The 13,410-nt window shown below is 50.5% G+C and overlaps 2 protein-coding genes across 2 annotated transcripts; both read left to right on the forward strand.

Annotated features, from left to right (window-relative positions):
• Positions 1-1,718: 1,718 nt before the first annotated feature.
• On the forward strand, positions 1,719-2,654 carry LOC130879892 (olfactory receptor 226-like). Its single transcript, XM_057778719.1, has one exon. The coding sequence runs from the start codon at positions 1,719-1,721 to the stop codon at positions 2,652-2,654; it is 936 nt and encodes a 311-aa protein (XP_057634702.1).
• Positions 2,655-9,491: 6,837 nt separating this feature from the next.
• Positions 9,492-13,322, forward strand: Sprn (shadow of prion protein). The gene is made up of 2 exons (XM_057776997.1): positions 9,492-9,728; positions 10,637-13,322. Exon 2 carries the CDS (start codon positions 10,652-10,654, stop codon positions 11,093-11,095), a length of 444 nt encoding a protein of 147 aa, XP_057632980.1. The 5' UTR covers positions 9,492-9,728; positions 10,637-10,651; the 3' UTR covers positions 11,096-13,322.
• Positions 13,323-13,410: the final 88 nt, after the last annotated feature.

Consider the following 13,410-nt stretch of genomic DNA (forward strand, 5'->3'; position numbering starts at 1 on the left):
GCTGAGACCTTGAGACAAAGGGCTCAGGGAAAACAACGCCTTCCAGGAGCCCCTCAACTGCTGCCACCAGCCCAGCCAGTACACGACGCCAGATCTGGGAACTGGAAAGGCCCCAGCCCAGAGGCAGCGGTGGCACCACCCTGTCCCAGGCAGCCTGGCTTAGACAGTACTCAGATACCCCATCATCAGCATGTGTGGAGTCAGGCTGACAGGTTTCCACCATCAGCTTGACAGCAGTACCCCTTCTTGCTTGACTGACCAGACCTTGGACTCCTCCCCTACTCAGCTCACCCCACCAATCAGGAGTCCCACAGACCTTGAGCAGTGGAGCCTCCCTCAGACTCCAGGCTCTAGTGCAGATTAACAGCTTCGGCTCTCACCAGGGACCACCGCCTGGTGCCAGGGAGTTCACCTCACCAGAAGAGCCATCTGCCCAACCCAGGAGGTAAGAACTAACTGTGGCGAGCACTGCTTGTGGAGTGTGCCTAGGACTGTGTTCGTCCACCAATCTCCGCCGCCTGTCCAGAACCACACAGCCTGGTGCTGGATGTGACCAAAGGACCTGGGCTGCACCCCTTCCAAGATGGGCCAAGGAAACTACTACAAGGGGACCCCAGCCTGGCTTCTGCTCCAGGTCACCCCATCTGCTCTCAGACACCTAGCTGAAGAGCTGTCCCCACAAAGTCCCAAACTGCTTATTTCCCTTGAAGACTGGTGATGGCACCTTCCACTCAATCTCCAACAGTAAGTTTGGCTCCTTGGGGGGAAAAATGAATTCTGTCTAAGCAGAGTCTGAGCAGTGTTAGAGCATCAAATGTTGGGGTGAAGTCAGACAGACTCACACTCCTGTAGCCCCAGTACTCAGGAGGCTGGTGCAGGAAGGTACTGAGTTTGCTGTCAGCCTGGGCTACAGAGACTGTCTTGGGGAGAGGAGAAGAAAGGAAGGGAGACACCATTACAAAGCAGGGTGAGCCATCTCCTCTGCAACGCTCTGCTCTGTTCTCCTCTCCATTTGGTGGTCCTGTCACTAGGGGAGCTGTAGCCTTTCAGTCTGACCTTCCCGGGGCCTGAGGGATCCCCTGGCCCCAGAAAACAGCATCAACTCGCCAAGGTACCTGAGTCTTCAGACAAAATCCAGGCCCTGTCACCTCTGAGCAGCATTTAAGGCAAAGTAAGCTTTCTTGGAACTGTATGTGTACATGTTACATGGTATAAGCATGTGTGTACATGTGTGCATGTGTATACATGCACATACCTGAAGGGAGTGTGTGTGCACACCTGGAAAGTGTGTACTTGTGTATCGGGTCAAGGAGGGCAGCACATATTCACGAAAATGTAAGAGGGGTGTTCCCGCTCACGCTGATGTTCACGGACCCCAGGCCATCGCTCAACTGTCAGTTCTTGGTAAACATGAAAGTGAGCTCCACGCTGAATATGACAGGTAAGTACCGCAGCAGATCCTGAACGTACGCAGTGAGAGTCCTCTCTACTTGTCTGACCTCTCCCTGTCAACAAGGCTGATCAGCCGTGGGAGCCTCCACAGAACCGTCCCTTGGTCCTGGGACAGTGTGGCAGCCCTTGCCTTTGAGACCCTAGCAGAGGTTGCAGAGCCTCCAACAGCTTTGATCAATGGAACAGTGGCCTGCGCCATCACACAGGGCACTTGAGTCCCCGCTGTTCCAAGGTGCTCAGAAGCAGTCTCCCAGCCAGAAAGGGCCATGAGCAACCGCAGCAACACGTTGGTGACAGAGTTCATTCTTCTGGGTTTCCCAGAGCTGTGCCACCTACAAGGGCTGCTCTTTGGGTTGTTCCTGACCATCTATGTGGTGACTATCCTAGAGAACGTGGTCATTGTGGGCACCATCAGTGCTAGCCGGCAGCTACACATCCCCATGTACTTCTTCCTGGCCAATCTGTCTGTGCTGGAAACCCTCTACACCACAGTCACAGTGCCCAAGCTGCTGACGGGCCTTCTGGCAGGGGCAAAAGCCATCTCCTTCTCAGGGTGCCTCACCCAATTGTTCCTTTTTCTCTCACTGGGCTCCTCTGAATGCTTCTTACTGACTACCATGGCCTGTGACCGGTACGTGGCCATCTGCCGCCCACTGCACTACCCGGTCATTATGGATTCAAGGTTATGCCTGCATCTGGCCATCAGTGCCTGGCTTGGAGGCTTCTTGGCCTCCTTTGTGTCCACAGCTCTCATCTCCCGCCTCAAGTTCTGTGGCCCCAATGCCCTCAACCACTTCTTCTGTGATGTCTCACCTCTGCTGCAACTGTCCTGCTCAGACACCGCTACCATCGAAATGCTGGACTTTGCAGCAGCCCTGGCCGTGCTCGCAACCTCTCTGACAGTGACTTTCATCTCCTACGCCCGCATCCTTGCCACTGTGCTGAGGATTCCAGGAGGAGCAGGCCGCAGGAAGGCTTTCTCCACATGTGCCTCCCACTTGGTGGTGGTCTTAATCTTTTACACCACCACCACCTTCATGTATGCCCGGCCTCACGCCATAAGCTCCTTTGACCTCAACAAGCTGGTATCTGTGATCTACTCGGTAGTGACTCCCCTGCTGAACCCTATAATCTACTGCCTGAGGAACCATGACATCAGGGAGGCACTTACCAAACTCCTCCAGACCCCCAGGTTCTCCTGAATGCCAGTAGCTGGATCCTGCTGTGATCTTCCTTGTCAATGAAGACAAGTCCGTCCTATCCCACAGTTCGAGTATCCAAGGACTTAATGTGACCATCATCCAGCAACAAACAATAAAAAGAAGTAACCAAGACCTACAGACTCATCTAGAAAACTCAGCCCTGAACCATGGACAGCTGTTCTTGTTAGCAGCCCAGGCAAGTCCTTTGTTCTGAAAAATCTCAGTGCAGAACCCAAAGGAAGCTCCCTGACTGCTGTCACTTCCCTGATTACCTAGGATCTGGACTTTATGTCTTTTCCTTGGCCAGCCTTGAACACCCCATTTCTGAGGCCCTCGGATTGGTCTTCATCACATAAGGTCCCAGCTCCTGGTCAGGTGGAAGGATTCCAGCAAGTCCAGACAGCATTACTGAACGTGCCAATGCTCCCTTTTCTCAGAAACAAGGATGACTTATTACATCTTCTTGCACAAAGCTTGGTATGTCTGGTGGGTAAATGGAATGTATACTTTTCTTTCTTTTGTGGGGCATGAGGCGGACACAGTAATGCAAGCATTTCCCTTCCTGGCAGCTGTCATTGTTAGCCAGGCCAAGTTCTTTCTTGGCTTTGTGGTTGTCCTTTTCCTTCATGACAGCCACCTAGAATGATGAGCTTCATGTGTATCTTTGGGAGAATTTAACAGATCCTTCAAGACTGTGTGAATGTTCTGTGTTGCAGTTATGGCTGTGTCTTACTGTTTTACCTTGTACTTCTGAAGTCACATCAAGGTGCATTCATATTTAGGACTGTGTTGTCACCTTCACAAATGTAACCCTTCTTGAGGGAGCACCTCTCTGTCTCCGGCACATCTGTCTGCCTCAACACTTAAAGCTTGATTTCTGCTTTGATTTAATACAGGTGCATCATCTTCTTTTTGGAATCTATGTGAGGCACACTTTCAGTGCTGATTTTAATCTACTTTCTACTCCTGACCACCTTTCTGCTTGGGATCCAGGCAGAGACTGCACAGACCATGCTTCTGCCACAACTGCTCTCTGTTGAGTACTCTGCCACCAACCATGTTTATACTTTATAGTTAACTTGTTCTATAATTGTTTAGCTTTTCTTGTTTGATTTGCAACTGTCTTCAGTGTGTATCTCTCTTTGTGTTTGCTGCACCTTTTGGGTCTGTAAGGTTTCCAGAACTCATGGCTTGCATTGCCATCAGTTTTTTTTTAAACATATCAGGCATAACTTCCTTAAATGCTGCATCTGCTTTATTCTCCTCTTTGTTTGCTCCAAAACTGCATGTGTGTCAGATTGTCTTACTATAGCCCTGTCTCCTCACATTCTGAGCTATATACTCCCTTTTTTGGACATTTTTCTTCCAGTTTTCCGGGTTCCCAAGTCTCTCTCCAACTATGTCTAATATTCTGGGTGCTTCGTTTCATTTTGTTCATTCTAGAATTTTCATTTTGTTCTTTGTCTGTGTGGGGGAAAAATTCATTTTCACAGTCATCAATCATCACAAAGCACATTGGGACCAAATGTGTCGGGTAGTGTTCCTATTTACCAATCAAGCATTTCTGCAGCTAATACAAGGTAGGGTCTTCTGCTTCAGTTCAACTCTGACACTGACTGCTTAGAGGTAGCTCAGTTCCCACGGATCTTACTTATACCCAGACGGTCCAGCCTAATTCAGAAGCCAGCTCCGAGCCCAAGGAGTTTATCTTTATTTCTCGCAAAACAGCTATCAATGGAATTTTGCATCATCCCTTACGTGGGATCTTCTAATTTGCTAGAGGAGCTCATTAAACTCTGGGGAACATTTGCTTATGTGTGCCAGCTTATTAAGAGAACCACACCAGGACTGATGAGGGTGCTTAGTAAGGCGCTTGCCTTGCAGACATAAACACATAAATTTAATCCCCAAAACCTACATTGAAAAGTCAGGGCCAGGCATGGTACTACGTGCTTGTAGTCTTGCTTCTGAGAAAGCAGAGACAGGCACGTGCCTGGGGCTCACTAGTCAGCCAGCTCAGCCTATTTGGCAAGCTCCAGGACAGTGAGAGACCCTGTCCCAAAAACACAAGATGATTGCTCCTGAAGAACAAAAGCCTGAGGTTTGTCTGGCCTCCACATGCAGCCACATACGTGTGAACTTGCATATGCATGTGTACCTGCACACTCATGAACACACACACACACAGACAGCATAAAAAAAGAATCACAAGGGATACAGATGAAGAGACACACAGTGGGCAAGGAGTCCATGAGTGTGGGTTTCCTGTACTGGTCTGTCTGTCCCTGAGTGCCTTGGGTCTCCTGAACTGTCTGTCTGTCCATGAGTGGTGCCCTGGGTCTCCTGAACTGGTCTGTCTGTCCATGAGTGCCTTGGGTCTCCTGAACTGTCTGTCTGTCTGTCTGTCTGTCCATGACTGGTGGCCTGGGTCTCATGCACTGGTCTGTCTATCCCTTACTCAGATTGAACTGCTCCTTTCTACTATCATATGCAGATTCCCTAATACCTTTAAGGTTTATTTACCTTTATTTTATGTGTATGAATGTTTGCCTGCATGCATTAATACCTTTAAGATCTATTTACTTTTATTTTATGTGTATGAGTGCTTTTCCTGCATGTGTTAATATGCACCATGTGAGTGCTTGGTGCCCATAGAGGCCAGAAGAGGGCAATAAATCCCCTGGAACTGGGAATAGAGATGGTTGTGAGCCAGCACATGGGTGCTGGGAAATGAAGCAAGGTCCTCTGCAAGAGCATCAAATACTGCCTACTGCTGAGCCAGCTCTCCAACCCAAGCTTTAGTATCTTGCATGAGCCCCTCTTCCTTGGTCTTTCCTTGTCATCTTCAGAATCTCTTGGATTCTTTATTAACTTGCTAGCACAAATTTTTAAAATGCCATAGACAAAGTGGTTTAAACAACAGAAATTATTTTCCATTTTATCTTAATAACTGGGGTCTTCTGAGGCCCTTTTCTTGCAGTAAGGATGCCATATCTCCCATGCCCTTACACAGTGGTCCTCCTGCCTCTGTACAATGACCTAATATCCTTGGATTGTACACCTGTTGTTTCCATAAAGATCCTATTATAAAATACAACCACATTCTGAGGTGCTTGGAATTAGGATTCAACATACAAATGGGACAACTCAACTTCTAACAAGTACCTCTAAAAGACATCCTGGAGAGGGCTGACAAGTGCTGAACAGATCTGACTCTTGTGGTGACATTAAACTCCATAGGCCAGACTGGACATGGTGGCACACCTTTCATCCCAGAACCTAAGAGACAGAGGCAAGTGGATCTCTATGAATTTGAGGTTATTCTGGTCTAAATAGTAAGTTCCAGGCAAGAAATGGAATCTTCCATTTTGTGAGTCAAAAATGAATGGGGTTCTCAGCAGTGTCCAGAGAAGATGGACAGGTGGCACTCTGTAACTGGCACCTCTAGGAACAGGAAAGGACAGCTGGGAAATAGTCACCTGTCAGCAGGCAGGCACTGGAGTTTCAGTATGGAGTTGTCTAGGAGCAATAATTTAGGCACGCATGGAGAAAAACCATCTCCACGCTGGGAATACTCCCAGAAGCAGAAGTAGGGGAAGGGAGAAAGAAAGAGTCCAGCACCGATGAACACTGTCAGGACTAAGCAGAACTGCAGTCTAATTCAGATCGGGAACTACAGGGCCCAAGCAGCGTGTGCAGCAATGCAGCGGCAGGAGTCAAAGGGTTGGCATCTCCAAGAATTCCAAGGAAGGTTGGCCTGGACCATGGAATGTCAGCCTGGAGAGCTGGTCTAGCTACAGAGGAAAGGCTGAATTAGAGTTCTACACAGTAGAGAGTCACTTTAAGTTAAAGGGAGAAGTGGCAGTTACTTGTGGGGTGGAGCCTTCAACCAAGGAAGCTGCAGCAAGACTTCCCAGACGAGGCAGGAGCACTTGCATATCGTTAGATAGGGAACTGAGTTGTGGGAAATCACAGGCGTTGGAGGGTAGAACCTGTTCAAAAGGCTGCATCCCCAAAGGACTTCCCCGCCCCACAACCAGGCATTGAAAATGCAGAAAACTAGAACCAGCTGGCAGAAAGTTTGCAGTCTGCCCTGTCCTAGGGAACAGAGCAGCTGAGAAAAGCTCTGGTCACTGTGCAGACACCACCAAGATAATAAAATAAAGACATAACAGGACACAGCCGCCATTCTCGCCGGGTGATATGAGCCCAAAGTGCCACAGCAGAGCGGCAGGTCAGCTTAGTCAACATCTTTCTCCGCTCTCCGTATGACTGACCCCCGAAAGGACGGAATCCTGTTCTCTATTTTAAAATCAGTACATTTTCCCACTTTCCTTATGATGACTTGTTTGTGGTGTGTGTGTGCATGCATGTGTGTACACATATACACATATGTGTACAAAAGCCCAAGGAGGCCAGGAGGTGTCAGATCTCTCAGGGTTGGAGTTACAAATTGTAAGCTACCTGATGTGGGTTCTGGGGTCTAAGCTCTGGTCCTCATGGTTGAGCAGCCAATGTTCCTAACCACTAAACAATCTCTCCAGCTCCAATAGTGTATTTTTAAGATCTCTTTTGATGTGTATATGCCTGTGTAAGTTTATGTGCACCGGTCACCCTGGAACTAGATTCACAAGTAGTTGTGAGCCGCCTAATGTGGGTGCTGGAAACCAAGCCTGGTTGTCTTTGAGAGTAGGGAAACATTTTTAATCACTGAGCCATCTCTCCAGCCCCTGATGTATTGTTTGTTTGTTTGTTTAACTCTTGTATACTTTTTCAATCAGCACAACAAGTTTAGGGCAAGGGACGCAGCTCTTTTTGTAAAGTGCTCATTTCACATGCCCAAAGTTCTGAATTCTACCCCCAGTACCACATAACCACACATGGTGGTTCATGCCTGAAGACTCTGGATTCTACCCCCAGTACCACATAACCACACATGGTGGTTCATGCCTGAAGACTCTGGATTCTACCCCCAGTACCACATAACCACACATGGTGGTTCATGCCTGAAGACTCTGGATTCTACCCTCAGTAGCACATAACCACACATGGTGGTTCATGCCTGAAGACTCTGGATTCTACCCTCAGTAGCACATAACCACACATGGTGGTTCATGTCTGAGGCTCCGGATTCTATGCCTGGTACAAACATGGTGGTTCATGCCTGAAGGCTCTAGATGATACATATTTGCTGCAGGGTTTAAGACAGCCTTTCTCAGGTAAATAATCCACTTGCGTGACTAGTTTTCTGGGCTCCCCCACCAATGTAAAGGGGTGTTGACTGAAATCAAACGCTTTGTCTTCCTCTTCTGAAACAATTAAGGTCATTTTCTTCCTTAGTCCACAAGTAGGAGCATGTGTTGGCAGATTCTGACTCTGTGATAACACTTTCTATGCCTGGTAGGATTTTTTGCTAATATTTTAAGAGCTTCCATGTCTATTCAAATATCAAGTCCTAAATGCTATTCTTGCCTCCGTGCATATCTTGCAGCCTAGTCCAGTAGGAAGCTGCCTCTCCTCTGTGTTTCCTACTGTGCCTCTGACCCTCTTTCTCCTCTACTCTCATCTTTGGAACAACCCTCAAGTGTGAGAACCCAAAACTGTACCCCTGGGCTGGTGACCTTTCCTCTCACAGTCTTCATCTTTTATAGGATACCTTTGTAAACTCAACCCCTCTCTTCTTTTTGAGGGGAACAAAATGTTTTGATCTGAAAATTTCTTTCATTTTATTCCTGTTTTATCCTATTTTATTTCTGTTTTACAGCATCCTTTTCTTAGTTACCAACATTGCTCTGGTCATTATGAGTGCGCGCGCGCGCGTGCATGCGTGCGTGTGTGTGTGTGTGTGTGTGTTTTAAGTTTTCTTCTGGGTCCTCAAACCTCTCTTTTTTTTCTGTTTTTATACCTTGGCCTTGTTCTCGTGTGCTGCAGATGGCCTTGACTGTCTAACAAATAGTGTTTGTCCTTCACATTTTAACACGTAGTAGGGAAAGGAAGGAGCGCCTGGAAGCTCTCCCTGCCTGAGTTAAAAGGGGGCATCGGCCAGTCTCTGGGCTACTGGCCTTTCAACTGCACATGAAGGAAAGTTCAGAACCACACTAGTTTCAATGGGAGGAGCTCCATACACTAACCAGGTATTGCTGAGCCCAGATTACCAGGACCACTTCCCTTCCTCTCCAGGTCCTGCCCCTACCCACTGGGTCCATCTCAGATTCCCAGGAGGCTCCATACTAAGCCTCAGCCAGGACAGAGCTGACCCAGCAGCTCAGACTGTAATCTTGGGCCTTGGAAAACAAATCCAAGGCACATGAAAACTCTCATGGCTGTCTGGAGCTGAGATTACATTTACCCTACAATGGCAGGGAGGGCACGGCAAAAGTCAGCTTGAAAACAAAGGAGGGCAGGCTCTCCAGGGGCCTATTTCCAGAAGGGTTAGGAAAGGTTCAGATCAGCAGGGTTTCTAGTGTTGTTGGGGTACTTATAACTGTGTATCCTTGCCTGGAGGGCCATCTGGACACATTCCAATGCTTGCCGGGAACCCTACACACCTAGAAAGACATCGCAGTGGTCCTTTCGGCTGGAGAAGAGGGATAGGTGGGGCTGGGATTACATCAGAGGAATGGGAATGGTGGTGGGAAATTCATGAGATGGGCAGGTAGAGAAAACCAGAGAGGGAGAGGCCATGAGCAAAGATGCTGGACTGACAGGGACAAGAACGCACTGGATGTCGTGGGTGGTGGGGCTAGTGGACATAGAGAAATGAGAGGTTGGGCAGAGGATGGGGGAGATGAGGTGGGAGGAAGCTGGGAGGAAGCAATGTGCAGAGCAGCTAGGATGGGGGCCGGGCAACAGAAGAGCTGGGGCTGTGCCTTTCTGAGCCTGCCGCACCTCCTCCCTTCGCGTCTCCCGGGGCTGAGCTTCCAAGGCAGCCCGCCCCTAATGTTCGGGCGGAGGCTTCAGCAAAATCCAGTCGTGAGCTCTGCTTCAGGAAGAGGGTCCTCGTCGCCTCACCTTTCCGCTTGGGGCCACGGCCCCTATGTGCTGTTCCGCTGTTCCGACCTTGGCCTGTGACCAGTAAGTCGGGGAGGTTGATGAACCCAGTGAGGCGTGGGAGGGAGGAAGTTGGGGGCGGGGAGAGAGGACCTGAGAAGGATGGAGCCACCACTCAACTGCTGGTCCACAGCCAGTCCGAACCCATCCTGATCAGTGACCTGCCCCGACAGCTGACCTGAGCAAATCCGGGAAGGGTGGAGCTGGGGCGGGGAAGGGAAAGACTTAGAGTCCCGGCCTGCCGGGCGTTCCCCGCCCCGTACTGGTTGTTTGCGCTGCAAGGAATCGCGGGTCTGGCTTCTGCTCCCCCACCAGCAGCAGCAGCAGTGCTTGCAGCCGCAGCCTCTGGCTGAAAGACTCGTCAGGAGATCTAGAAAACCAGAGCAAGTCACAAGGCCGTCCATTCTACCGCTAATCTGAGTGTGGTGAGGGCTCTCGATTCCAAACTAGCGTCCTCCCTACACTAATCCATCCCCAGCCCTTCCAGAGACCCGTGTGCAAGGAGGGGGGCGGGGGTGGGTGGGGGGTGGGGGGGATTTGTGCCCCCGCCCCCAAGGCCTGAGCCCCACTGAGGAAGCTCAGCAAACCCCCAACTCCACCCTACCACAATAGTAAAACGGTCGCCCTGCTGTTGAGCACCTTCACCCCACCCCATCTCTACCTGGTTACATAGCAAGAACCCCAAACCAAAGTCCTGATGCTGGAGATTAAAAGAGTCCCTTCCCCAGCTCTGAGCTCACTGTCCTCCAAAATGCTGCGAGCCCTCTGTCAAATTATCACAAAATCAGAGGCTCGTTCTGCCTGCAGGCTGATGTCGGTGTTCTCAGGACCGGATGGGCCTATTCCCTGGCCATGATGCCCCCTTGCCCAGGCTCTAAACCAAGCGCCACCCCTTATCAGAAGCTGAAGCCCCTTCTATCCTCTTCTTGTAGATTCTGCCCAGTAGAATGAACTGGACTGCTGCCACGTGCTGGGCTCTGCTGCTGGCCGCCGCCTTCCTCTGTGACAGCTGTTCGGCCAAGGGTGGCCGGGGAGGAGCTAGAGGCAGCGCCCGTGGGGTACGCGGAGGCGCGCGTGGGGCATCGAGAGTGCGCATAAGGCCAGCACCCCGCTACGGCTCCTCTCTGCGTGTGGCGGCTGCAGGGGCAGCCGCAGGGGCTGCAGCAGGTGTGGCTGCGGGCATTGCCACCGGCTCTGGCTGGAGGAGGACCTCGGGGCCTGGAGAATTAGGCCTGGAGGACGAAGAGAATGAGGCAACTGGAGGCAACGGAACTGATCGAGGAGTCTACAGCTACTGGGCCTGGACTTCGGGCTCTGGGTCCACTCCCAGCCCACGTATCTGCCTGCTTCTAGGTGGCACCCTTGGTGCCTTAGAATTGCTTTGGCCCTAGATCGGGCTCTGCTCCATCCCAGATCTGGTTCCTTGCCTGGTCATCGGGGGCCCGAGGGACCAGCCTAGTGTTTTCCAGCTCAAAGGGTCACTTCCTTTTGCTGACTATGGTTCCCCAGCCCAGGTGACGGCCTGGGAATTCTGAACCCACGAGCTTTCTTACAATTTGTGGACACTGTCGACTCTCTTGCCCATCCCGATCTCCCAATCTTCCACCGCCAGAGAGGCAGGCTGCCCTCCACTCTCCAGAGCTGCCCCAGAGGAAGTACTGGGTCATGCCTGTCTGCTTGCCCTGGATGCAAGAGCATGAATAATGTTGACCACCAGGAAGAGGCCATCCTCAGGTGGGCCTATCTGATTCTGCCACTAAAGCCCAAATGACCTTGGGCCTCCTGTGGAAGCAGAAGAAATGGACCATGTGTCTCTGGGCTTCACAAATCTGATGAAGAGAACATTCACTTGGACTGAGGCGTGAGAAATGTCAGGTGCTAACCACCTGCCCAGAGCAGGTCCTAATGATGTCACAGCTCAGGAACATCCAGAGCAGAAAATACTCATCCCAGGACAGCCACTGTGGTCCTCCTTGAACATGCTGCCAAGGCCAAGATAGTGTGTCTTCCCCACAGGCTGCCTAAGAGACCTGCCAAAAGCGTTCCTCACTTGGAACCACTTGGCCATAAGGACTACTTAACTGTCCCTAAGATGAGGGTAGGGGTTCCAATTCAGACACATTCCATTTCCTTTGAACTTTAAAGTTCACAAGCGAAGGTCACTTGGACACAGTATCAATCCTGCTGGAGCCATCTTTGTACATGACCCAAACTGCAAGATTCCCATAATGCCAGTGGATAGCAGCATCTTGTGTTGGGAGACCCCCCTCCTTTGGAAACAGATGGAGCAGGAAGGTAAGAATATGGCATAATTGGCAGCTGCCAGCCTACACATTGGAGAAGGCAACGGTTCTTCAGGCCCACTGCTGCCAGAGAAAAGCTAAAACCAGACTCAGTAGGTTGTGAGTTTGGGCTAACACTACTAAGTTTTCTGACCATTCATATCCATCCTGAGAACAGAGCTGATGTCCAGGGTGGTCTCAGAGATATGCACTGCAGTCCTCACCTGGATCTACCTTTGGGCAACCTGGCTCCCTGCTGCCTACCAGCACATCCTCGCGCCATGGCATGACAGGTCTCTGGGCTCAGTCAGTATAAACAATGCTAGCCTGGCAAATTTCTGGTTAGTGTACAGGTTTCAAGGCTATCAGCAGGACCCTAGCCAAGCATTTTCTTGACCAACAAGTTGCAGGATGCAGCTCCCTGCATCCTCTATCTACACTGCCGGTGCTCTTAGGCACAGCCAGCCTGTCTCTTACAGACCAAGTCTAAGACCAGCAAGCTAAGGGCCAAGCCCACTCAGGGCCTCAATGGCAGGTACCACTGAGTCTGGTATACAAAGACCCACTAGAGCCCCTTCGGCTTGCCAAATACCTATGAGGATGGGCTATGTGGATCCGACGTTCATGTACCAGGGTACCATGTGTTGGTTCTGGACATCATGGAAACACCACCTTTGAAGTATTATTCCACACACCCCCAATCTGACTTCTGCAGGGTGTTTAGCACCTGGCACAGCCACACATCTTTGAATACCTTCTCCACCAGCGAGAACCATAAGACGCTGAGGGAGAATCTCAGGACGCTTGACTTACTGCAGCCACAATAAGGGGCAACGGTGGAAGGCTAGCCCCTGTTATCAGCTATCCACAAGAAGCAGAGAGCCAGCTGAGCGTGCAAGCAAGCACTGGTTCGGGCAACTACAGGAAGGCCAGGTCAATACCGGACAGAAGAAACTAGAAGTACTGAGCAGGTGTAGCCCAGCTGGTCCAACAGCACCTCCTGTCTGTATCAACCAGCCCTTCCCTTTTCCTTTCTAGACAGCAAGCTGCTGGCAGCAACATCCTTTAGAGGCCTATGGGTATATGGAGGTCAACCATGCTGGGACCCCTTCTGTACCGTATCCGGCAGGCGCCATGGTTCTATTGGCTAGATGTGATCCCCTTCCAATGCTCCTCTGGCCTGTGCAAAGGTGAGCCTACAGCAGATGGTCTCCTGAGGCACAGGCTTGGAAGAACAAGAGGAGAGGACATTCCTGGGCTTTTCTATTCCAAACCTCCTGTTGCTATCTGTGCACACATGTATCAGTTCATTGTGAAATAAAGGCCTCTGCTGGTAGCAAGCTTTCTGTTCATTGCAGGACTTCAAGACGCTTGAGATTCTGAATTAGGAACCCCGGTCCCTAATCTACCAATCCCCAGCATTC

Source organism: Chionomys nivalis, chromosome 8 (genome assembly GCF_950005125.1).
Source record: "Chionomys nivalis chromosome 8, mChiNiv1.1, whole genome shotgun sequence".
NCBI classification, from domain to species: Eukaryota; Metazoa; Chordata; class Mammalia; order Rodentia; family Cricetidae; genus Chionomys; species Chionomys nivalis.